The 27,302-nt window shown below is 40.7% G+C and overlaps 1 protein-coding gene across 1 annotated transcript; it reads right to left on the reverse strand.

The window, feature by feature from the left end:
- Window positions 1-1,695: 1,695 nt before the first annotated feature.
- On the reverse strand, window positions 1,696-22,995 carry emc2 (ER membrane protein complex subunit 2). Its single transcript, XM_044034357.1, has 11 exons — window positions 22,922-22,995; window positions 21,982-22,095; window positions 19,490-19,554; window positions 18,429-18,514; window positions 16,917-16,974; window positions 12,523-12,608; window positions 12,171-12,230; window positions 9,011-9,092; window positions 8,655-8,765; window positions 6,801-6,905; window positions 1,696-2,285 (listed from the first exon to the last, which is right to left on the reverse strand). Exons 1-11 carry the CDS (start codon window positions 22,983-22,985, stop codon window positions 2,199-2,201), a joined length of 918 nt encoding a protein of 305 aa, XP_043890292.1. The 5' UTR covers window positions 22,986-22,995; the 3' UTR covers window positions 1,696-2,198.
- Window positions 22,996-27,302: the final 4,307 nt, after the last annotated feature.

Consider the following 27,302-nt stretch of genomic DNA (forward strand, 5'->3'; position numbering starts at 1 on the left):
AATAGTGTCGTCACCCTTACTGTTGAGTGATAAGCAGATCAGGTACAGCTCTAATCTGATGTAAGCCTATCATACTGTCTCGCTAACCTGGCCTCTATGGCTGAAGACAAGAAAGCCCTCTCCAGGGACTAATCTCCAAGGGATTACAGGTAGCATTAATAGCAGAAGCCCGACACACATTAAGCTGAGCTGACAGTTTAGTGGGGCTGGATGGTTCCCTTCTCTTCTTGCTTTTTTTTAAGGTAAGATCTAAGAAGATATTCATTAAACTGTGTACTAATGGGGCAAAAGTTGCTGGAGATTTTGTAAACAATGTGGCAGGGCATGGTGCCTGTAACTTATTCCAGCTCAACATGAGATGCTGGGGCCAAAATGCAATTTTTCTTGACTCTACAAGGAAAAATATCTGGAAGCCAGAGGCAAGGAAAAAAATATCCTATTTGTGACCGATAAATAGTGCATAACCTAGTTTGTTTGTTTATTCAGCAAATTGCAGAGTTGCTGACAACCTAGAAATAACATTATACAAGTTTGTATGTTTAGTGCGTGGCAACTGTAGCCTTCCTCCAGGTGCATATTGTCACTCATTGCTTCATGCAGACAAGGGTTTAACCCAGCTTGATAAGTTCTTCATCCAGACTACAGATGGCACTATTGCCTCAGTACTATTGGAACTGGAGAGCAATATCTCATTATGATGAGCCATCAAACTGACTGACAGCATTTATTCTCCTTTTACGAGTTCATAAATTACCATTGCAAGTACAGTATCATTGACATTGGCATGAAAATAAAAAGTATCATTCTGCTTCAAATCAAAAAGCTTTCATCCTGAAACTGTTCAGAAAAATGGGGGCGTCACTTAGCCCCAGTCTTTTTCCTGTGAAAAAATAAGTGAAGTCAGTTTTTGCTCGAACAGCTCCTGCCTTTCATTGGTTCCGCCAGACTGGTGAGGCAAATCAAACGCAGACTTGTTCATCCACTGACCACGGCCTGAGTATTAAACTTCAGAAAATGGCTTTCATCACTCGGTGCTTTGAGCTGATGACCTCTCAATTTAAAGTCCGTCCAAAAAAATTGACCATAAACTCAACACTCAGGTTCTTCCCTTTGCCAAGGAGTGAAGTTATGTGACAAAAAAACAAAAGAAATGGAAGTTATAGCAGACTCTTCATGGGTGAGAGACAACTTATGATGATCATTTGGATCAATTCAGATTCAACAATTACAGAACCAAATGAACAGTGTTCTGCTCTAAAGGCAGGAGAAAGCAGGACTGCCTCTCGCTCCACTAAGATGTCTTTCTTCCCTGTCTGTCATGCATGTTCCTAAATTTATGAATAGTTTTTTTTTTTTCTTTCCAACTTGTGGTGTGTTAATTACTGGCAGCACTCTCCCAGGCTCTCTAAACTGAGATGACAGAGGTGTTGTTCAGTGTGCTGAAGTCACTTCAGCTGCTGGCTGGGGTAATTGAAAGGCAGGGTTTCCCAGCTGGAATCACTGTGGAAGAGGCCCCGGTGTTTGCCACTGCTGCCTTCATAATGACAAATGTCTTTTATCCTTTTACAGTATAGCTACAGCAGGTTCAAATGTGTCAGTCTGCCAGGGGAAAACGTGATTAGTTAGAAAAATGGAAGTCCCAAAAAACTACCTACTAAAAACTCCTTCTGACTACAAACATTCATGGAGAAAATGTATTTTCAACTATACTTTATTAAGACATTTTGATAAGTCTGACAAAAAAGAAAAACAATTATTTGTATTAAAGATGTCTAATTGACAGTAGCACCTCTGTGCGAACAGGTGGGGCCGTCATACCGTCTTTATAAATAGCAGTTACTTTACAGCTCGTCTTCTCTGTCACAGGGTTAAAGCTTTGATGTGGATGTGAAAAATTGTTAGATCAAAAACACAAAATAAGATGGGAAGGATTAGTACAGTCCAGTCTGAGGAACATCCCACCCTGGTTTGTACTTGCGTTCTGGTGTTGTAGGTACCAGATGAGTGGGTGAATCTTTGCACTTGAGGAAAAGGTCTTCCATTATCCATGTCATGTTCACTAAATCACAGAATCAACGTTGAAGGGATTAAGAAAAAAACAAAATACAGATACAGATCTGGTTCTGGATAGTGGACACATTGCAAGACTATTTGAGCTGCCATGTTGTTCCAACTGAAGAGAGAGGACATGCGCAGGTCTAGGACATGGTGATCTGCATGGACTCCAACATCTCCTCCACTGCCTTCCTGGAGCACTTATTCTCTTTACTCCCACGACCAGCAAGCTGCATATCAGAGGAGGAAAGGGGGAGGCAAAGAGAGAGGGAGTGGGGGGAGGAGAAGAGGAGAACATCAGCTCATTAGATCTCTCTGCCAAGGAAAGTAATGAAGAGCTAAACACACTTGAACACAGCCTCACAGAGGCATCGATAACCCTGTGCAACATATGTCACGCTCCACTGACTGAGCGAAAACATCCCTGTCCCAAAAGCAACGATGATCGCAGAGACAACAATAGTCAATGGACAGATATGGTAAACAAGTCAAAGTAAGATAATACCTCAACTTTGAGGGTCTCCCATAAACTGTTGCATAAGAGCCATTACTCTCACTCTCTCTCTCAAGGATGTCCACTTCCATAGCCTCTAGTACAGGAATATATAACAGTGCACTCTAATTTTAGCTCTGTGTCCACAGGGGTTCACAGGAAAAGCCACAAATTATAATCCACAAGCATATAGAAGATTACTCATGTGTACACAAACAGGCACACACATCCTCTTCCCAATTAAATCTTGCAACAGACAGGGCATCCAATCGAAACAGACTAAAGGGAAACACAACTTCCTTCACCTTGGGCAGGCGACCAGGGATAAGATAATGGGTCAGTGGGATTCACCTCGTCTTGGCAAATTTGCCAACCAACAAAAATCTCTACAAAGGGTATCATATGGCCACAGATTCCATTATATGCCAGATTCCTTTTCCTGTGACACATCTAATGAAAGCTGTGTGTAAAATAGCTATATCAAATCCACCATTTACACTTAATAAAACAAATAATGTTCAAAAATGACACAGCACTGATAGCAGTGGAGAAAATATGCAAGTTAAATCCCAAAAGAAACATGCAGCTCAAACTTAAATTAAGCTCATCCTCTGCCATCACAATCTTAGGTCCACAATTTCAAAATGCGTAGAGGCCCTGAAAATGGACAAGCAAGAGGCAACGGCATCACAGGAGTCTTTCAGTTAACTTATTATAATAACACAATTTGTCAAGTCGAGCACAGGCAGGGGATATCGTTTCAACCACATGGCTTTACTGCCGGTGAACAACAGAGCACATTCTGCATGTTCTGAGATGAGCCCCACGAGACGGTGTGCAGACGGAAGCACCATTATACGCAGAGTAAACAATCATTTTCATGCTTAAAAACAACTGGCTGAGGAAATCTAACACTGGGCTTTCACCTAAGGTGGCATCTTGGCTTGTTTTCCAAAACCACATATCCTCCTCTACATATGATCTATCTTTGACTCAAACACCAAAACAGCTCAACCCGATATTCATTAAAAGGCATTGATCTATAATGCTATGACACATTTATTCTGTCAACCATTGGATCTACCCAGATTTCCGCAAACAGGAACTAAGTGTTGCCTAAATTTAGCCTATTCTGTCTTCACACAGCAAAACTTTTTTTTTTTTTTTCCCTTTGTCCTAACGCCAACTTAAAAGGGACAGTTTTATAAGGTGTGCAATGGGCTATGTAATTTCAAATAGTGACTCATTCTTCTAGATTCAGGGTGTGTGTGAGTGGTGGGGTAGCTGTAATGATCAGTGCATTAATTGCCTTTCTGCCTAATGCACCATTACCTCAGGTCCTGTTGTCAATTATCTCTGCAGCCTGAGGTGAGACCACCACATTAACTCCTGCCCTGCTCTAAAACAGTGGGGGGCAGACCAGACAGCTTCACATCTATTTAGAGCATCTGATAATAGAGACGTGGCGCACTGGGAGCCTCTGGTCCGTGACAGAGGAGCTAATCAGAGAATCTGTTTAGAGAGTTAGGGTAACAAGGGCAGGCTGTCGGGCCACTTAAAAGACACATACACCTACAACCCACACAACTATACATGTCAGCCAAGCCCACCAAAGTAATTACATTAATGCTTTTCATTCTTTTCAAATGTTCCCCAGTCAGCCATGACCTCTCACTGCTCCCACTTGCACTCACCTGCCCACCTTTTTCTCACACAGAGGTATGACAATCACCAGGTACTGATGCCTAATAAAAGTGGATGACTGACACGAGCAACGCTTTAAAGGGGCCATCAATCAGCCAGCACAAGCCCACAGCAGCCTGCAGCGGTCTGAGTGAGGCCCCCCACACCCCTGCTCCTTTTTAAGATCTCTTAACTGAGCGAGGGGGAACAAAAAATAAAGGACGCTACTGCACACCTTGTCATTCAACTTGTCTCACACTGCAAAACCAGAGAAAAGATGTTCAAACCCTCCATAACCAGGCAACCTAAACAAGGACAAGCTGTACACTGGGGCAAATGCAGCTCACATAATGGTCACTGGAAGACAAAATGTGTGCCCGTCTGAGTTGTCCCATTATAATCACCAGGAGGTCAAAACCAAAGTCAAACTCTTTCTAAAAAAAAAAAAAAACATTGTCTACTGATCTCTATTAGTAGCTGAAGTGTTTTGTTCTGTTGTCATCATAACTCAAAATCAATTTTGTTTTCCTCTGAGCTAATACAATACGGCTTATATGTCATAGCGATTCACACACTGCCTTCAATTTTAATCATTTATATAAATGCTTGTGCAGATTTCCATTCATCCAGGTCATTACTGCCCAAATCCAATTAAATCACATATTAAGTGACACTACGCAATAACACAATAACACAGCTTCAAATTAAAACACTGAGATGTGCAATTTAATGATAGGCAGCAACTCAGTAAGAGTAATGCTGAACTGTGGTCAGTTGAAAAGACTTCAAACTCATCAGAACTGCTTTCATCCTGTTACGTTTTCTACAGCAACAGCACATCCAGCAAAGATGACATCATGTTGCTATGAACTGAAGTGGTGAAATCAGGGGGAAATAGGGAACATTTGTGAGAAATGTAGATTTTTATCATTTTAATCATAAAGCTGTCATTGTACTGTTAAAGACACTTGTAATAGCTGTCGGTTTGTCTGTGGGTAAAACACTTCTCATACCTCCCTGGCAACAAAGAAAATGTTAAAGCGTGTGAATAGTGTTCAGGTGTGAACTGGCTGGCAGCTCTCTCACTTAACCATATAGGTTAAGTGAGAGAGCTTCAGCGGTCCTGTCCCAGCGTGAGTCATCTGATGCCTCACTCATGTCCTGCAGATCCTTTAGGCCTCTGACTTATGATTAAAAGTGTGCACTTTGAGATAATCATCTTGTCCCGTGTTAGGATCAAAGACTTCACGAGACAGCGAGGTAAGGTCAGAAGCAAACCAATCAAAGTGATGAGTGTAGTGGCATGGAGACTTTTAGTTGACTTTGTTCACCAAAAAACCCCCCCTCTTCATTTTTTTTCCTTCATTATTTATTGAAGAGATCTGTCTCTGCGCATGGAGTATGAGCCTGAACAAAACAAGCTTCACCTCGTGACTTTTTGTTCTCCCTCAAATCAAACCAAACAGAACAAGCAGAAGCTTCTCGTCTGCTACAGTTTCAGAAGAGGACAGCTGCTCACTGGGACATTACTCACACACACACTTTGTGCAACAGAGCTCTTAAACTTGTCTAAGTGCTCAACATGTGAAATGTGTCTATAAGGGACAGAGAGCCAAGTGTGGTGAGACGAGGTCTTTAGAGGCTCAGCAGGAAACCTCTCTCTCAACAGCACCCACACATGCTGAGCAAAGAACCACTTATTAGACGTTTAACTGTCGAAACCCAAATAAGCAACACGTACTGTATGGGCTCGTATGGCAAAAAAGTTTGCTTTTAAATATGCTTTAATACTTGGGTCGCCATGACAACGGCATAAACCATTTCAGTTCAACAATCTGAGTCGCTCCTCAGTTTTTCCCCTCAACACTTTGCGTGCATTTGTGCGGATTCTAATATGAGGGCGCACGTGTCTGCTTTCAAATGGGCACAAATTGGTTCATCAGGTCCTCGTTATACGGGTTTTAAGGACATTTAATCTGGGAAAATGTTTGCAATAGTTGCTGTGAAACACTGCAACACTTAAACCTGTAATGATGCTCGTGAATTTGCTGCAGACATCCGAAGTTCAGTTCGTGGAGCCCCAGTTTGTGAACTGGACAACTCCCCGCTACAGTCTAGCATGATTGTTGTCCTCAGAGAATCAGCCTGTGAAGCCACGGTGTGGGATAAAGTCTTAGCCGACATTGTGGCCTTAAGTCAACACATCGACAGTAAATGTACCCAGACACGCTGAAAGACACCAGGGTTGTAATTTCAGCACTGCGAGTCAAAGTCATTCTTCAGGATTGCTGTGCATTCAGGGGTCATCTGGTGGTTGCGAATACTTTTGCATACTATGCAAATGAAGGGGATTTCTGGATGTCTGGACATTGTGTGAAAATACCCCATAAAAGCTAAAACATCGCAGAAGAATCAAAAAACAATATGGCTGGTGGTTTTCAGTGTCTGGCAAAATTAATAGTGATGTGGGAAAAAGTGGGGAAAAAAATGTAGTAGATATGCAAGATTAAAATCTGACAAAGTTACATGCTCTTCCATCAAGTTTTAAAAGCATCTGTATATAACTCACCTTATAGGCTCTATTTATTTGAGTGGTAGCCCAGGCGGCATACTTAATATTGTCCTTCTTCACCTTGGCACTAACTTTAGGACTGGCAGCGATGTGACTTGCAGACTAGAGGAAAAAAGAAAACGAGAAGAAGCACCAAAATGAGGGAAAAGGGGAAAGGGTGTTCTTATATCAAAACTTGGTGAAACAGCAATAAAGGCGTAATTGAGATGAATGCGCAACCACTCTTACCATCTACCACTCCACTAGTCATTGTGGCAGAATGAAGAGAAAAAACAGGCCTTGGCCTGATGACACAGGAGAAATCATTTATGGGAGGAAAAAATGAGCATTTTAATGCTTCATGCGTAAATTGTCACTTAACGGAGTCTAATTTCTCCAACACCATTGATTCCTGGTGAAGAAAGAACCATGTACGTCTTTAAAAAAAGCAAAAGCAAGCGTGCAGTGAGAGGAGCGCCTTGTGAATCACGGTTTCTGCCTGCCCCGACAGCTCCCTTCCGAACCACAAATCCCATGTCTTTCCCATGTTCCTGCCATCATCTCCACACAGCAAACCCCAGAGGGCTTACCCTGCCTGCACTTCAAAGCCCTCCCTACCAATGTGCTGAAACTTTAACTATACACCAATCAACCTGGTCCTGTTTTTTCTATAAAATGGTTTGGCTTCTGTATTTTTTAGTAAGCATTTTCTTTATTTCTATATATTTTTTTCTTTTTTGGCACAAGACAAACCTCAATTTAGATGATGTCAACGCAGACAGGCTATCCCCACATAACAGTGTGCACCATTATGGAGGGGAATCCCCACGCAAGCGCTGTGAGTAACTAACCCACAACCCCACTGTGGTCAGTGCTACCAAGTCTTCTGTGGAACTGACTCAGCTGGTGAGAGATGGTGAAAGTTTCGTGCCCTTTCACTGAACTTCTTGCACCTGTCAGAAGTTGGACCGTCGATATGAGCTGACAAACTTCAAAATGCACTCTTCAGACAGACCTGTGACTGATGAAGAATCCCCCACTACCTGAGGTAGCCATTAAAGGGCAGGGTGTCAGTGAAGGACTTGTCAGGAAGCCGCACGGGGCCTGCTCTTTCTCTGACAAACGTGAGCGTTAACAGAAGCAAAACTCTTGGTTTGAACTCTGCCCTGCTTCTCCTATATGCTGCCTAAACCTCAGAGAATATGGGTTACGTGTTTGGACTATGTTATGTGTTTGGACTACCTGAAAAAACCCAGTGCAGCACACAGGAAAACACTAGGTCTCTCTGTGTTAGACCTGCTTCGCCTCTCCACCATTTATTCCCGGCACTGCTTTGTTTGTGTTTTTATGTCAGCTCTCAATTACATATGATGCATTGGTGCTAAGGGACAACATCCCGTTTAAAACAAATACAGAGATGAAAAGGCTGTTTACCCATGACTACAATCTAACTGGCACCCAGTCGGATAATTTGCAAGTTATATACTGCTTACAACAGTTGTACTGCTCTTTCTCTCCAACTCATGTGTTTCTCTTTTTACTCCATGCCTTCTTTATTTATCTAAGTGATAAACATAAAAAAAGGCCTCACCAAAAGGGGTATTATTACTAAAATAAAGAGCTTCAGAAGGGCAGACATTTCCGATGCTGGAGTTCACCATCTGACTCAGCAGTGTGCTGACCTGTCTGAGAGCCTCTTCTTCCCCCCAAAAACACATTTATTTACACATACACATACACACTACAGGCGTACTTGACGGACTCATTGGCCAGCCTCAACCTTGACAAACCGCAGGGTAGCAAAAAAGTTCTACTATTTTTGTTTTTTCTCTCCTCCTCTCCCACTTTCTCTCCATGTACAGCGGTACTCACCATGTACAGACCAAACAATGCCCTCATGTTTCGGTTGTTCAGCCTCAGTGCCTGGGCAAAATACTTTCTGGACAGCTCCAGGTTTTCCAGCCCCCCCTGAGTGTACTTCACCTGTTAAAGGAAGCATTAAACTGTGCTAAATGGCAGCACAAGCAATGACAGCATGACATCTGAATAAGCAATACATGACAACCACATGTGAACACATCTCCTTTCATAGGCCTGTACTCCCAGTGACATTTAGTGTGTCCCAGTGTTTCTCTCCGTTACAAAGAGAGGCACCATTCACAGAGAGCGAACATTTATTCCATAGTTTCCCCACATGCTTGATGACGGACATCCAGGCGTGTACCTACCTCAGCGTACTGCTCACAGTACAAATGATTGTGAGGATTGGTCATCATCAGCTCCTCCAGACAAAACGCAGCTTTTCCATAGCTGTGGAAATGACAAGGGAAACAGTAAGCCAATTGATACAGCTGTGGGTATGTCATCCTTTAGCTTGCTCAACTGTGAAGCAGAACATCTATGCCCAATAAATTTACAGGTATAAATCTGTATTGAAAACTACATGGGTTGCAGGTACGACAGACTTATAGCCTCCTGAATGTTGCAGAGCTCCGTAAAGATCTACAATGTGTCGTGAAGTTTATTTGAAGGTTTACAGTAAAGGTTACTCAGTCCAGACAGATGGAAAAGGTAAAAACCAATCTAGTATGGTGATTCTCCCTCCTTCGGGGACACTGAGGATCAATCTTCTCCATCTGTGTGTTTTCTCAGCCTTTAATGTGTAGTTAACTACCTTCCTGAGGTCAGCACTACAGTAAGAGCTGGCACACTGTGCCTATACTCAGATGAGATCACTTCTCAGCAGCAGACTGCTGAGCTGTTGACCTCACACTAATCTGCTGCCACTCCATTTCTAATACACAGTTTCCCCTTCGCTGTACCAGACCAAGTTGTGCTAAGATACAGTATATCACTGGAACACAAGCCATAAAACGTCTGCACACCTAACAAAACACAAGTCAACACACGTAGACCAAGGCAGAAGCAGACCGCCCAACAGAAACTGGGACTACCCTGGCTGTCTTTCAATATATTCAAAGTTATGATCATATTTGTAACCACGTTTTCATGTTTTTTTGCGTTTTTTTTTGGCAAGACATCTCATATTTCTGAACAAATCATATCAATTTAAAGAAAAACCAAAAGATGCTTGCTTGCTACACCAGGCCTCTGAAGAGCGTGACTTTTTTCACCACTGGAGAGAAATTAGGTAAATGCAACCTTTTGACTGACACCAAATGATCTAAATGTTGCCTTCCACAAAACTGAAGAAATATAAAATCTACCATACAGCATAGTAGGGAAAAGGAAGGTGCCCACAGAGAAAGAAAGAAATAAACAGTAGGACGGGGTTGAGTGAGGGGATCAGAGGGGTTGGATGGTTGGGGGCTGCTTACAATTACCACTTCCTCTCCATAAAATCTTTCAGATGTGCTCATGCAGTGGCCATGGCCTGCAACAGAGCCTGCTCCATCAGCCATCAACCAGAATCTTGTCCCAGAGCCAGACCCCTACCTCTGAAGCTCTTCCTTCAGTCATCCAACCCCACTGACAACGAGCTACTCTCTAAGGCTGCAGCTAAGCTCACTCTTTACCACAGTGCTTGAGTAAGTTTGTAGCTGCCATCATGTGCGAGACTGCAAGAATCGTATTTGTTTCTTTTGGAAGTTAGTAAAACCATCAGCAGCAGCTTTCCCCTATTTCAATACCACATTTTGACTGCAAATAAGACAAAAATGGATTCAGACTGCCTAAAGTATGTTTGAAAAAATTATTACTATTTATACTGTAATTTTGGATGACCAGTCCAATTTTGCTGAACAGTCTCATGAGCTGGGTCCAAATGAAAGCCAACGGCTGTGGCTCCAAGCAATACTTGCAGGCTAAATAATCAGCAGTCTAAACATTGTTGGCATAAGGATTGCTTTAGCAGTGTCGACGCAAAAGCTAATAATTACATTTATAATGTGTGAACACTGATGTTTTCAGCAACTTAACAACTTTACAACGGCTGTGCAGACAGTGCTCTATTTATTTTTCACTCCCTGGGTGTTGTGCAGTCAGGGGAGCAGAGTTTATGAGAAGTGCCACCACCTTCTCCTGGGAATTTCACAGCAAGTGCTCTCCCTCTCTTTCTCTCCCTCTCTGCCTCTTCCTCCATCCCTCTGGAAAAGAGTGGCGATAATGCCGCGCCATCCGGAAGAGGAGGTGGAGGGGAAACAGAGTTTGTAACCCAAAATAAAGAAAACAAAGAAAAGAAATTGACACGCCTTTAGATAAGGGGCTGTGGGAGTGAATGGTGTGATATTACAAGTGTGGGGATAAGCTGGGAGATAATCCGCTCACCCCTGGATTTCCTCTGACTACTACAACAATAAAGCCTCTCAGACAAAAGCATGAAATATCCAATAAGTAGCCTTCTCACCGCGCTACACATTCCTGCTCTCACTGCTTTCGTACCGGAGCAACCAAGCAACTGGAGTCAGTGTGCCCACACACACGTACCAAACCATTGTTCAAGACACCGCTTCAGCCACTTCTGAGCCCCAGACAATTAAGGAGGGACAAAAGGTGACACAAACAAAATGATTTTTCTTTCAATGCTCTTGTCTGTCTGGCTCTGAGATATCCGTGAAAGGCCAGGGAGTCTTTCTGCTTTCATATGCAGGAGAGTAGACCTATGGCTGAAATCCTATTAAACTACTCTTATGTGACTGACATGAACAGGGGTCCATTCAGACCCCTGGTTGTGTCAGGCATCTCACTGCCTTCCTTTGTGGTCATCCACCAAACTTCTGGAGATCAAGCCATCAGTCTGAAGTGTAGCCCCGTTAAACTGATATATTCACCCCAAACATATGGTGGACTTACTGGAAGTTTTGAAAGTGCTAACCGTTTGTTATTAAATGGAAAGTTCACACAAAATAAACAACAGGACACACAGAAACCTATGAGCTAGACCTCAAACATCCCCCACATTATGGGCTTTATCGAGCTGGGTGGGTGTCTGCCTGTCTGTTAGCAGGATAATTCAAATCTACTGACTTGATTTCCATGAAATCTTGTGTAAACATGATCCAAAAGAATATTCCACTAAATGTAATGGATCTGATTAAGGGGGTGGATACAGTGGTTGTTACTTGTTGCTACTTTTTTTTTTTAACATAATGACGCAAATTTTTTTTTCCCTTAAAAAACTAGGCATACAAGTCGTGTTTATATGTATGAGCTGGTAATATTTGGGCATTTGCATGGTGACAGATTACATGAAAAAGCAGTGTTGATATTAAAGGGATCATTCGACTGAACATACTGCTGACCTCCTACATTTCACAAAAAAATCTCCTGACTGATGACTGATGTTTTGTCTAAATGCTTTACAAACATTTTAATGTTTGATAATGTAACTAGAATTGAAATAAAATGTATAAAGAAAGCTGTCATTACTCATGTTCATTGATGTAGAGCTCGGACAACTCATGCCACGCTTCCTGGTCCCCAACGAACCTATAAACACAGAAAGTCAATAAGTACTCCTGCCATACATCACATCATGACAGTAATTTCAAAACAGGGAGTGGATTTGTAACATGGTACAGTCAAAATGTAAGTATAATGTTACTTATTACAATACCAATAATATCCAACCTTCGGAGGAGGGGAATAGATTTTGAGTACTTAATGCACAAGTCGTGTCAGCTCAATTGAAAGCAGACTTGGTTTTTAATTAAAATAAAAGCCATGGAAGGTTGAGAGGAGGGAGTGCCTGACCCTCTCTCCATCTTAAAGAAACACTCACTGTTCCAGATACTCATTGAGCTCCCGGATGGCTTCAGTGCTCTTCCCCTGGGCCTTTAGTATGGAGATCTTACGCTTCCTTGCTGCCTGTAGAGCAGAAAATAAACAGGATTAGGAACTCAGCTCGAGTGTTGAAGAGGAAGAGGAGTTGGAGGAGAGAAAGTTGTGAGATTCAATGTCTGTGTTAGTGTATTTTCAGTGTATCAGAAGCCACAAAGTTCTGCTACGAAACAAACTAACACTGATTTATTTTATGAAACTCTATAAAAAAGACAAAGAACTTTGGCGCTTCAAGCTGACAAGATCAAAGGCACAAAGACATTAAACTTTGTCAAGTTCAATTGTACGATAATATCGCTGGTGATATTAAATGAATCTGAGTCCACCAAGACTTAAATGGCCAACAGGAGACGGACACACTCACACACATTATGAGTCAAAACGCTGGCTGACAACAAGTGGTGAGTCATAGCCAAACCAAGTGGGGTAAATGGCACACACCCCTAAACCCCAACGCCTGTCTTCTTGCCAACACAGCACGAATCTAGAGCTGCAACAGTCCAACTTACATCAGCTGAAAATTACTTTCCACTTTGTTTTGATGTTAAAATGACCTTAAGGTGGATTACATTCTCATCAATCTGAATTAGACGGTATTACTCTGACTGCAAACATTTCACTCATCCCCCCTCCTCCCTCTTTTGGTAGAGGGTGAAAATCTAAACAGGAGGCTGCCACTCCATTAGAACTACACCACCCAGCCACAGCCTACTTTATTTATGGACTGGCACTTGATCGAGTCGGGCTTCCTCTTCTATAGTCAACGCTATTGATGACTGTGTATGAGTCATGTCTCAGGGTTGTAAACTTGGGCCTCTGACACTTCCATCATCTTAAAACCACTTATCCATCAAGCTGGGACAGGGGCCAGTGGAGACACTGCAGCCTAACCTCTAAGTGAAAAACATAAATGATGAGCAAAATGTACCTTATTATATATATATTTTTTTATTTTATTAAATGAATAAAATATGTTTTGAAGTCACCAAGCAACATGTAGTGAAATGTCAATCCATTATTTCATTGTTCATGTCCTGTGACTATAAATCGGGACGCTATGTGAGATTCAGGAATTTATACTCACTTCAAACTAAATTATAAGCATGTGGGATCTTTTCTCTTCCAATACCAAAAAAATGGGAGAGCAGAAAAAATAAAGCAAAATATACAGTGATGTTGAATGGAGATCTGCACTTTTACACTCCCACCACACCCACCTCTTTCCCAACATTTTTTTTCTCTCCCAGATAAAGAACCACTTGGGGCTCAAAGGAGCATATGGAAGTTGGTAGCCCAGTCACACAGCACTTTATTAAATGAGAAGCAATTCCAAACCACCTCTCTCCTCCTTTCTCCAACTAATGATCCAGAAAAACCTGGCAGTGGGTCTGAGCTCTCTGTTGTTGTGATTCTTTTTTAATTAGCACTCTGAGAAGGTCTTAGGAGTGAGGAGAAGGTTATTTACACCAGCCCTGGCTTCTCACTGTGACCTACCACAACGTTCCTTTATAATAAGAAACATCACAACAACGGTGACATACCTAGAGGCACCTGAAGTCTTGCGTACTCTATGACAGCAAAGTATAGTGTTAAAGGTTTTTGTGATCCTATAAAAAGCTATGTTTTATTTTTAAGTTAAACTCTAAACCATTACTTTGTGGATAGACTTTGCATTTGTGGTTAAAAAAAAAAAAAATTTATTGAGGCTTAAAATATGAAATAACTTGGCCCAAACAAAATCTTCAACCTCAGGAGTCGTCCATGTGACCTCAATGGTTTATTTTAGAAATACTATCTTTTTATATTGAACTATTAGGGTGAATTAAAAGCGTTGGAATTGAATATTGATGCAATCATTGAGTCCTTCTAATGTTATAATGATTATAATGTGGTAGATCCATGTATGAAAATGTTGTGGGGGGGCATCACATGACCAAAAATGCTCTCAAGAAGAAGTGAAAAGGTGGAAAAATGCATTTACGCACAAAGACAAGAATTTTGCCAGATCATTGCTGTAGGTACTGGAACATAGCAAGCAATGGAAGGGCTAAGAGTTTGAAACATTTTTTGGACACCACCATGGCAAAAAAAAAAAAAAACTTGAGCAATTTTTGTTGATTCAACAATTTTGGTTAATGGGTACCACATCTATTCCGCAGCCTGTAATTACAACAGCTCAGTTTCCAATCTCTGCTTCGCATTCTGGGATGCCTCGCAAGTCTTCCTTGTGGTCGCCAATTTTCCGCCATTTCTCATAGCCCATCCCTTGCCCTATCCTTAAAAGCATGTTGGACAATAAGCGAGGAGGAGATAGGCCTCACTGCAAAACAGGTGACCTGAACAATGTCATTGTGTCATCGCTCCACCGCTACGCCCAAGTCACTCGTGACAGGGATTGTGGGAAAAAAGGTTTAAGGTTAACATCCCACGAACAGTGAACCTATTTGTCTGTGTTGTTCCATTCCCAGCCCCATGTTTGAATGACAGCCTACAATAGCTAGGGTGGCAGTATCCAGCATCCAGAGACCAGGAAACTGACCATTCCCTTTCCGAGGATGTCTTTGGAATACTCAGAGGACTCTGTGCCGTGTCGGGGAGGTGCCCTGTAATTCAGTGAAATTAAAACTCCCTTTGTCAAAACAGACGATTAATGCAAATCAATTTGTTGCAGACTACGGCAATGACTTGGACATACATTTGCTGGCATTAAAATCTCTTTGGTATATGAAAATGACAGTGTTATATAAAAGTATCATATGTGGCTTCCCCTTCAACCTTGTCTTAGACCAAATGAGTGGGAGAAAATCTTTTCAGATAATTTACTGCAATCATCCAAATGTTATTTTCCTGTCAGGCATGGCATGGAACAATCCTCCAGCATAATTCAGGAAAGTAGACAATCATCTGAACACAAATGTTTTTGGAAGCTGTGGCTGTTGTTAATATCGCAAGTGGAGCATACGCCACAAGACTGAGAATTTCTGCAAAATCATTTAGGTTGGTATTTATTGTATGGCATTTGCTATAAGCAGCATCGGCATGCATGGAAATATACATACTGAGATCATACTGTACAGTCTTGTAAAATTTACTCTGTCCATTGCCTCAAAAAACAGTACAAATGTCCCTGACCTGAGCACTCTATTAAATAAAAAATACCTAAGGGGAACCAGGCCATGAAAACAGCCCTATTCCTTGGTTCAAGATCTGACTTGATGATCCAACTTGCCTACTTCCAATAGCAACAGAAGCATTAAATAAACAAAGATGGTCTTAATAAAGTGAAGGTGGGAATGAGACAGAATGTGGTGGCAGGCAGCAGCAGCTGTGGCAGAGCATGGTGGGAGGCAGCTACTCAAAGATGAGGAGGCTACACCTCTATGCCACAGTGGAGTGTATAAGAGCAAGGTAGATATTGTTATTTTTTCCGTATGACTTCCATTTGATTAAAGCAGACAGCTGAAGATATGAAAAATTGTCAAATGGAATCCAAAGCACAAACGTCTATGTTGTTGTTTCTAGCACTGCAAGCTAAAGGAAAAATGTTCACACATCTAAAGCAATCCATATGTCAGAATGGTACAGGAAACTTCTTGAACATCTTTGGGGTGATGGGGAGGGGTACAGCCAAAACAAATAAGGCCATGATTTCTTTTGAAAACCCTTTAAACCCCCTTTTTTTGCATGGCCACATGTCCTTATGGAAACTATCTACAGCAGGTACATTATGTTTTGAGTTGGTGGTGTGGGATTGGCTAGACGTGCTCCGGCAAGTCATTTCACAGAGATGAATAGTAAAATGAGAAGAGAAGGTAGCACAGAGAGACCTTCAGAGAATTTAAGGTTATTCAGGGCTTGTCTGCATTAACCCATCAGCCTAGCTCATAGCAAACTTTACATTTCAAGCCAATGATCAACGACGAAGAAGCTGGGACAGGAGCTCAGTCCTGTTCACTCAACGGGGGGTCTGAAAAGTCCAGTAAATCACCATCTTCAAAGGCCAGACTCTTATTTACAGCCAGACCCTTATTTACAATTTACTTCCATCAAACATGTCTGCCACTGACTAAGATCATGAATCACCCAACCATCACCAGCAGCCCAACCCCACCCCCCTCTCTAAAACACTATGCAGTTGTGTGGGTGATAGGCTGATCAGCACTGCGGTTAAGGTCAGGGAGGCCAAGGAGTTCAACTAAGCAAACTCACACCACTAACACACAAGTGCTTTGGCAGATTTAAAGCCCACCAAAAAGCTGAGACCACAGAGGGAAGAAAGGTAGAACATGAAGCAGAAGCATTTTTCCCCTTCCCTCCCCGACTACTTGTCCATACCGTGTTGGTCGGGTCGTCTTGAAGAATGCTATCATAGTACTTGTTGGCCTCCTCGTACCTTTAAAGAGAGGAGAAAGAATATAAAGTTGTTTTTGAACAAATCCCAGATCCTACTTGGCTAAAATCAGAGACTGTATTTTAATTTGATTGGATAGTTTGCTTGACCTTTAAACAACCTTGAATAGTTAACTTTACATTTGCCCTCGGTTATACGTCTCTTGGCCCATACACAACACAACATACACATATGAACTTGATAAGCAGCAATATCCAACACAGCCTAGCCTAAACTGTTGGACTGAGGCCACATGATTTTGTTTGAACGGGGACATTTATGAGCCGTAAATATTAAATCATACAGTAAAGAAATCTGGGAACAGAATGCATGCACTTCACTTGTCATGTTATATCATCCACTGAGGGATGATTTTTCAACTCTTTTCTATTACGGGCAATGTGCAATGCTAACATTTAAGCAGCCAAGGGTGGGGTTCAGTGATCAGAAACTGTCCCGCCCACAGACAGAAGCAACTCTGGTTTCCATTAGCACTGAGCAGCCCCACTTCCAGCACTGCTGCTTCCCTCACATTCACTTTATTACTCAGCCACACTTTGGGAGATTTCAGATGGCACCAGGCAACCATTCACGAGCCACTGTGATTTGCTTTATTTATTTAGGAAGCGCCCGTGTGTGTGTGTGTGTTTGTGTGTGTGGGGGAAGGCCCTTGCTGTTTGAAGCTGTGTAATTCATGTGTAGCTCTGTCTGCTGCCAATTAGATCCCAGTGTGCCGTTTATTTAATCTGACAGCGCTGAAGCAATCACTCTCAATTATCACGTAAACTCTGACATAACCGATAAACCAGCAAGGGTGATCCGGGTGGGGAATGCAAGTGAGGAAGTACACAGATTGAATTACGCTTACTTCAACTAAGTGCAGACTAAAATATCCCAATGTTTATGTTTTTTGCTCATGCTCTCCATGTTACTGAGGGAGTAGAAGGAGGAACGGGGGTGGAGAGAAAGCTGAAACTTTGTTGACATGTCAATATTTACAGGAGATGCTTGTAGCCCACAGATAAAACAGGACAAAAAAACTATTAAAAAAGTAGGGCAAGAAGAGTGAAATATTTAAAGAAAAAGAGTAATAAAATAAGGAAAACAGCAAAAAAAACAGAAACCAGAGAAGATTAAGGGACCCCCAGAATAACAGTGGGATAAAACCACTTCCTTCCCGGGAATCCCTAACTCAGGCTAAAGGGCCACAGGACTACCCGCTGTTAAACCTTTCCTTTCTCTGTTCCCCTCTTCCCCAAAGGAATGCTGGGTGATCCAACATAAACAGACCCTACCATACACACATGCAGCACTTGCATACACACACCCAGACCATCATACCACTTAGGATGTGCTAACAGTGTCTCGCCCCAAACCTCCTAAAATACCATACGTGAAAGTATGGCTGTACTTTTGCCACCAATCTAGGCCTTGCTCTCAAAAGACCTGATGCTTACCTTTCCAAGGCTTCCAGCCTCATGCCCGATAATCGCTTCACTCTATGGCTATCTGGAAACTGCTTCTTCAGTTCCTGCAGACAGGTCTGTAAGGATGTGGGGTGAGTGAGAGTGAGAGAGAGAGAGAGAGAGAGAGAGAGAGAGAGAGAGAGAGTGCAAGAGTGGCTGTAACTTAACTATGTTACACTCTTGCTCTAACATCGACTTCTACAGATACTCGTGATTTTCAAACACAAATCACCTGTCTTGATAAAGCCAGACTTTGTTTATATTTCAGCCCAAAACCCTGGATACTGATAACAAATAATCAAAACTAACACTTCACAGTTTTTATGTTACACATTTGGGCAGCCATATTTGTGATTAAATAGGACACTTTTCTTCCACAAGTCTGATTTGTTGGATTCACGGCACAGCGTGAAATGTGAGGAGGGCTTGTAATCACATTCAGCATTATCCTGAATTTGATGGAAACGTCTGCAGCGTGATCTGAATCATTTGCACAATCCATCAGCTGAAGTCTTGTCCTTCTTCTTTTTTAATGTCTGGCAGCAGGTCTGTAAGGATAGCCAACAGACAACTATTTCTAATGACTGAGTTCTGCCTTCTCTGTACTCAGTGAGTCATTCTTTTTGCCAGAGGATTTGTCACTTCCATACTGATTACAGATGAACCATTTCAATTATTATGACCTCCGGACCGTTTTTTATCCAACGCAGATTTGACCATTTTCACAGCAATGAATATTTCAGAACATGAACTCAGAAACATCACATTAAGCTTTAGGAGGGCAAATAAATCTGGGGGGAAAAAGCAATAAATGAAGGCCAAGTTCAGCTAACACTTAAAGCATGCTTCTCCTCTCATTTGCTACAACCTCTAATTTCAAGTCTCAGCAAATTGTTTTTCCAAAGTACAGACAGAGTAATACCGTTTGGCCAAATAAAAATCATTTTTTCACATTTGGCAGAGTAGGTGCTGCAAAATAGGAATGACTCTGAGAGAGCATACGGTTGCTTCTGGAGCTCCTGGGTGTGTGAGGAAGCACGGTAAAAACATACCAGAGCCAAGTCATCTCGACTGCAGTCCAGCGCCGCAATCATCACCTGCTCATAAATAATCCATACTGGGGAAAAGACAGAGACAGAGACAGACATAAAAGACGGCATTAACGTCTATTCCACTGTCTGTAACATGAAAAAATGACAATTGAACTATACACTTGACATCTGTCCACATTTACTCTTTTTTCTGCATGCCACTTAGTAAAGATAATGGGACAGGTTAGAAACCATTTGTTAATTTCAAGCTTGGACAGCATCACAGTATAAACGATCATGAACACTGTTCACTTTCCAGCAATGACTGTAATAAATAACAAATACATTTTAAGCAATAACATATTTAAGGAACTTAAATTGTACTGACAATAATATTACAAAATAATAGAATAAGGAAAATATTTTTTATGTATGTTATGATTACCTCTCAATTTTACACTAAGGCTAAACTGAAAATTGGAATCAAAACATTACCCTGTACCTGTAGCCATAATTAATTTTCGTCAGCATTACACTTCATGATGATCTCATTTTAGTGTGATGTGACATTAGAAAGTGACACCTCATTGGCACCAGAGAAACACAGTATACAGTTGAGCTGTATTTTGAGTAATTTATGACATTGTTAAAAATATAGTTGATGTTTTATGAAACCAGCGGTTGAGGTTAAATGCTTCCCTCATCCCCACTGTGTTGGTGAACATAGTGTATATTAGTCCATATCCTCTTTGCAGCACTTTGCTCTCATAAACACTAATAATGAATCCATCTATAAAACACCACCGTCCTTCCTGTGTGCACTCCAAATCAAAAGATGATTATTTGTGGGGATCACTTGCAAAATATAATGTGAACAGTTGGTCAGGAGGAGTCTGATCGGATATGCTTACAAATCCGATTTGGGATGCAGTCTAAACAAGGCCTATGTAAACCATTTTCCCAAAGTAGCGTGTTGCTTGTCTACTTAAAAATGCAAGGGTGGCATTAAGAGATTTTCCCTCTCTGCAACCCATTTCCAAAAGACCAATTCAGGGCTCCCAAAATGCCATTTCCATATGGATGAAACGCTGATATGATTAAAAAAAACCTTGGCAGATTTGCCTAGACTCCATTTCGTGTGGATAGCCCCTAAAAGCTTGGCTACAGAAGCCTGTTAATGGAATAAATAAAGAAAAGTTTAACAGACTGCTCTGACAAGTGAACTGCATATGTTCAGCCAAACGAACATGTGTTAATTGAAAAGAAAAATAAAACCCAACTCCACCCAAAAACTGGTGGATTATGCCAAAACAAACAAATCCCTGAAGTTTCTCTTCACTTTAATGATGCCAACTCTTGTTCTGATAATTGCCATCCCATTTCATAGCCAATTTAAGAGTTGGTTTCAATAAACCCATGGCATGTTAAGTCTTTATCCGCCGGTTCTCAGGAATGTTTGAATCATAATAACTGAGGAAAAGGGGAGAGTTTTATGGGATAATACAACAGGACAGCACCATTTTAGAGGACATGTAATGTGTTAATTGTAGACATATCACACGGTCACTTCACAAACATCGTGTATACCTCTATTTGATGGCTTGTATGGTATGATATGCAGTACTTATAAATGGATATATTTATGCGCGGCGTTTCCTGTAGGATTATTTTTCAGCAGTATTTTTGTATTTTTAGACATAAAAGCCCTAATTTGGGGATGAGTTGTACATGTACAATTAACCATCATATGTACTGATCTGTCAATTTGTTGGTATCATATAATTTTTAAACATGATCTCAGCATTTTAAGGTTAAGACTAGTGTAAGAGCAAAACCAATTAGGTAAAAATCGGAGCAAACTTAAATTTAAACTTAAGGGTTACAGTAAGACGTTGTGAAATATAGTTATTATAGTATAAAGTGTGTTATTGGAGGAGGAACCATTACATCATGTGTTATTTATACAACACTGACTTAGTAACTAAATACTGTCTCCAAAGCAGCTATTAAAGCAATAAACTTGATTTCGCACAAGTGACTGTTCATGTGGGTGGAACTACTTCCCCACTATACCTATAAATGTATGTGTGTTTCCATGGTGAAATGTATGTAGGGGAAACCTTGCACAATGTATAAAAAGATTTGTGTGCATCTCAAAGCAACATATATTACATAAAAAATTCTAGTACATGCCAAACACACATGAACACACAAACATACATTATACAACATGCTTTTATTTGTGTTTACAGCGGTCTTGACTTTGCTTCAGAGGGTTTGTCATTATGCACACAATTACCTCTAATATAGTAAGTTTAACTTGATTCAGTATATACAAAACCCCATTGTGCTTGTCCTGTAACTATCTGTTGACAACCACAGCCATGCTAATGTTATGTATTCAGTATAATTAACAGAATACATAACACTATTACAGGTTTATCAAGCAGGTTTATCAAGTTTTTAAACTTGTAGATTTGTCCAATATAATAGACTTATATTGTACCACTTACTGTCATCTCCCAGTTTTGATGAATGTTCACCGATGAGTTCTTCACCAACATCCACTATTTGTTCACTATTTCTGCTGTTATCTTCCCTCCATTTGCGCAGCTTGTCTCTCATCTCTGTAGACAAAAATATTGAATTATAAGAACAGTAATCTGTGTCAACACTGTAACACAGTCGTTCCCTGAGATACAATGGGTTGTGGGATCTTTTTTTTTATGTTACAGTTATTGATGACTTATTAATGTTTATATTAAAAACAGCAAATAACAATCAAATTAATTAGTGTTTCATTTATCAATCATCTATTGACTTTTAATGTGAACTGGATCACGATTACTTGTCAACCCCGTATAAAATGTTTAGCAATAACTGTTGTAACAAGAAGTGGCCACGAGTGTGGATACATGTCAGCAGTACAGTATGTTCAGATGATGTTCCAACCTCGTTCAAGCGATTTGTGCACACGGAAGTGCCCACGAAGTGTCTCAAATATCATAATAATGGCGCTGTTATTGTAACCTTTATCATATATTTAAGGCACAACATCCACACGTAGATAAGCCAACGTTAGCCGACGCATTAAGAATAGCGAACAGGTTACTAACGGGTAGTTACTGCAAAACAAACAAACAAAATCATGATCGCTCCGTGAAATACGACTTCAATTCCACCGATAACTGCATGACCACTATTATAGACGTATAGTAAATGTTTGTAGAGTCGATATAACTCGACTGTATGGATGACTACATCGAGTTAGCGATACCTCGCTAACTAGCGTCAGCTAAGCACTTCACGTTGCCTGATTAGCTTTGTAGTTACCTCAGTCTGGGACAACGAAGACTCTCTCACATTAACCTACACATACCCTTATTCCACATGTAACAGAAATAAATGTCCCTTAACGTCGATGGCTCTTGCGGATAATATATTTTGTCTTACCTTCCCATCCTACATCGTACAAATCTGACACCGACGCCATCTTTTTTTTTCTCATTGACAACATACGTCGTCCGTCGACGTCACGGGCTTGCTTGTTGTGGGAGGTGCCTGTCGAAAAAGACATAAAAAAATATATATAAAAAAATACGAATAATATTAATAGGTGTTCCATTTAGTCGTTTATGAGATACGTGATCGATAAAAATCATATATATAACAACAACAGTTTAAGCGTGAAATTAGATTTTTATTGTCCACAAGAGCAATCATCTATTTTGCTGATAAGTATTAAGTTACAGCAGGCATCTACAAACCAGATGATGCGGGAAAATTAGCTGAGCCTAGAATCTATCAAGTTCCTCTGAAAATGTCAAATGTGCTTCCCAGGCACACCAGTTAATCCTGATTTCTCTCCGGAGCCTCTGTAAATCTCATCCCCATGCTCACTTACACTCACTTACACACTTCTGTCTTACCACATTGGACACTTGTGGAAGTAGACTCAGCATAAATTAGTGTACAGACGCATTTCAGAGATCTGCTGTAATAACCAGTGCTGCTTACTGTACATAACCCTATACTTATGCTTTGTCCATGTTGTCCAGGGTAAATGGTCTGTATTTATTTAGTGCTTTTCTAGTCTTGATGACCACTCAAAGCTGCTTTACACTACAGTTTTTAAAAGAACAGGGAGATGTTTATGTCTAAAATACACATATTGTGAAACAGCGTCATTAGTAACAGGCAGGTGCATATGCACAGGGGCATACTGAGATGTCATAATATCTGTCAGAAACACAATTGCAACACATTTAGAGTTGCAGTTTAAGTAACAGTCAGCTCTGGGAGTCTGGGCACTGGTAATTTTCGAGGCGACTCATGGCAGTCAGTTGAGATGTTGCAGGGTTTTTGCTGGAACATTGAATTCCAGAGAAACCATACACACACACAAATCAACAAATCATACACTGTCCTCCAGGGTAGAGGGCTCCCCCTGTCCACCAAGGGGCTGTTGAAGACCACCACTCTGATAACCTGATTTTATGGATAAGATTGTAAAAGTGCTCAGTGAACCAGGTGTCCATATGTCTGTGATGCAGCTGTATGTGGTGGTTGTGAAAAAAGCCTCCCGACATAAGAAGTCTGTTTAACTTGGAGCAGCTCTCTGGGACAGAAATGGCACAATGTAGGAAATCAATTGCAGCCATCTAAAAACCCAAATTATGCCAATTGGTGCTTACATAGGTTTCCATGCTCTGTTTTTGCACATGGACATGGGACAATCATACTGTACAAGTATACTGAATATATACATATTTTCCTTTACAGTCTCTGTGTATGAAGAAAAAAAAAATATTCCAGCAGAAACACTTCAGAGCCATTACAGTTTGATTTCTGACAGAAGCAATCAGAGTTGGCAATCTCTAAAATGAACAGTTATGGACTAAAAAATTGAGGTGAGGTTGAGGTGCTCTTTGTGGTTTTGAAATAGTTCCTGTTCCATCTAGATTTCCTTTTTGTTGGTGTTGTACAGAGACTTGCGGAAAATGAAGACAGATGCAATTAGCAGCAATGTTTGGACTCAGCCTTCTGGAGCCAGTGACACTGTGTTTATTTTGAAATCTGATTAGGTCCCATGTCTGACCAAACTGCTTTCACCTCATTGCGAATAACTCCGTTCAGATGACTTCGGCATGATTCGCCTCTGATGGACTCCCTCTGTTGCACGTGTCACCTCACCCATATCCTAAAAGAGAGGCCCAGGGTGACCATTATGACACATCCCAATTAGACTTTCTCACTCTCTTACTCTTCTCCATCTTGGACTGGGTGTCAAGAACAATATTCAGCCCCTTGTCAGAGTAGTTCTATGCTAGGAGGTGACATTATACTTACATAGTATGAAACCTAGGATGTACTGCTCCCGTGGCACTTCATGTAGCGTGATTGCTTATTGAGGATCGGAGAATTACCACATGTTGTGTATTATGTTATTAGTTGTACATCACATCATATTCATTCTAAGTTGTGGCAGCTGTTGGAGCGTTTAGTCATTCCAGCAGCCTTTATTGCATTGGTCCAACCTGAAATATGAAGCACTTTTACACCATCTCAGGGGTCTAAGTTGAGGTTTGACATTATTAGTCATGGTTATAGTTCACTGGTCTTACTTTCTTTCCCTTATTGGTTTTATTCAGAGGTCTCCACCTAACTGTATAAATACACGCGATAACAATTATAACAGAAACGTTAAAGCTACAGGAGCAGAAATATTCAGTGCAGTGGAAGCCTGTAACCCACCAGCATAATCTTGAGTTATCAGATTTTCCCCTTTTCCTGGTTAGAATGAGCATGACCACAATTACGGGAAAAAAAGGACCATGTTCTCTGTCATGTCATGTTTTCAAAGAAAATTGCAGAGGTACAGTGAAGTTACACATAATGAGGGGAGGGAGCGTGGGAGCAGACCTCGTTGAGGAAGGATTAGCTGGGTCAAATATTGATCGGCTTCCATGTGCGCCTTTTGGGATATCGCTGATTTGTGCGAGTACAAGTCGCTCCCTGTGTGTGCAGTGAACATATGTTGTGCACATGTTCTGCCATGCTCTATGCTATTGGGCACTCACTGTAAGTTAATATAGTTTTCTGGCCCACAGTCCTGCAACTGTAACCCTCCTCCTATCACCCCTGAGTCCAACAGTGCTGAAGTCAGCAATGGGGCCTGAATCAGTGTGGGCTGCTGATTTATTACACTACACACACGGAGAGAGGTGATGCATAACTAAAAAGTGTAGAAAAGAAAAATTATGTCGGAGCAGGGGTGCTTAGCTTTGCAACATCCAGCACTGGGTCGTTTAGATGGTTTCTTTAGATCTTATTGATTTTTTATTTTGACAGATATCAGAATGAGGCCTGTGGAGGGTGTCTTTGGCAGTGTTGGAAAATTTGGCCCATGATTCCAGCACCCTTGAAGCTCATTCCATTAAGGCCAGGGGTTATTTTCGACGACAAAAGCAACACATAGAATGATGGATAAATCTGTTGCATGCTGAAATGTGTTGGATGAGAGCATCCTCGTCTACTGAACCTTGATATCATGTGTGGTCAAACTGCCTCATCCAACACAAAAAAACACACATGTGTTATGTGTTTATGTGTTATGTTTATTCCACTTTTATGGTCTTTAAGCTTTGATAAGACATAGATCTAGTATGTCATAGAGCAAACCACTGAATTTTGAATCTGACAGACAAAATAAAAACTAAATGAAAGAAGTACAAGAAGAAGCTAAATGATTTATTCTCCAGCATTTTCAGGCAACCTGTTGATATCAACAAGACTTCCCAAGGCTGGTATAGAAATATTCAGGGCACACAATCTCTTGTAAATAAGTGACGGGTTGGTTTTGTATTCTTTTCTTTTTTTTCTTTTTCTTTTTTTTATTAAAGCGAAGAGTAGTAATTATCTTAATTCTTTGCAAACCTTTTTTTAAGCAGGTGATACTCTTAGTTTGTTTACTCTAATCATTTAAAATGGCCTCCTCCATTTTCATGTTAATCAAGTCTAATTGACGTATGTTATACTGTGTAGTGCAGTATCTGTTACAGTTTAAACTGTTTTCTGCTCCTTCTTGCAGTTTATTAATCATAATTGATACTCAGGACATCAGTAGAAATTGTCTAGTGTCAAGAATCTGCCTGGATCCATCCACTGCATCTGTTTTACTGTTTGTTTTAATCACCTACATGCCCATTTCCAAGCAAGCTGGAACTGTTTTAAAGAACCCGGGTTGAGCTTAGTTTTGGAGCACTGAGCACTGAGTGGTTGGCATTGATTGACTTGCAAGTTTCAGTCAATCTACTGATTTTAACAAGCATAAATACTGAGCAAATGTTTGTGTTAAGCGGGTGGATAAATTGATTTAGCAAGTCCGTTTTGTGAGATCAATATTTTGTCAACATAAAACAAATATTTGTGTGCTTCAGCAAATCAAACAAAAGAATAATAAAAAAAGAGAAAGAGAATTTTCCTGCACTTTTGTAGAAATACCGCATCCCAAACCGCCTTGTTTTTTAAGAACAAGGAGATTGACTTTTTGAAAACAAGAGAAACCAATGCAATTTGGCCTTCATATCAATGTTTAAACAAATGACATTTTGTCATTTACCTTATGATTTTTAACTTCGTCAGCACCATTAAGATTCTTTCCCACTGCATCATAATTGACGATTGTGCTTATTGTCTGCACATAAAATGTAAACATAAATTCACATTACAATAGAATTGTTACTTGTACTGTCATACAATAAAATGTTTTGATTTTTACAATTACTGGGTTTGACCATTTCTGTACATATGAATATAATAATATTCATAATAC

This window comes from Solea senegalensis, linkage group LG9, assembly GCF_019176455.1.
Source record: "Solea senegalensis isolate Sse05_10M linkage group LG9, IFAPA_SoseM_1, whole genome shotgun sequence".
Classification (NCBI taxonomy): domain Eukaryota; kingdom Metazoa; phylum Chordata; class Actinopteri; order Pleuronectiformes; family Soleidae; genus Solea; species Solea senegalensis.

Bases quoted from the DNA above. Each gene is read 5' to 3' on its own strand.
- emc2 (XM_044034357.1), bottom strand. From the start codon at position 22,985: ATGTTGTCAATGAGAAAAAAAAAGATGGCGTCGGTGTCAGATTTGTAC. The intron at 12,231-12,522 runs GTGAGTGTTTCT...CTGTGTTTATAG, and splicing joins CTCAATGAGTATCTGGAACA to GTTCGTTGGGGACCAGGAAG. The intron at 8,766-9,010 runs GTAGGTACACGC...TTCCTTTAACAG, and splicing joins ACTGTGAGCAGTACGCTGAG to GTGAAGTACACTCAGGGGGG.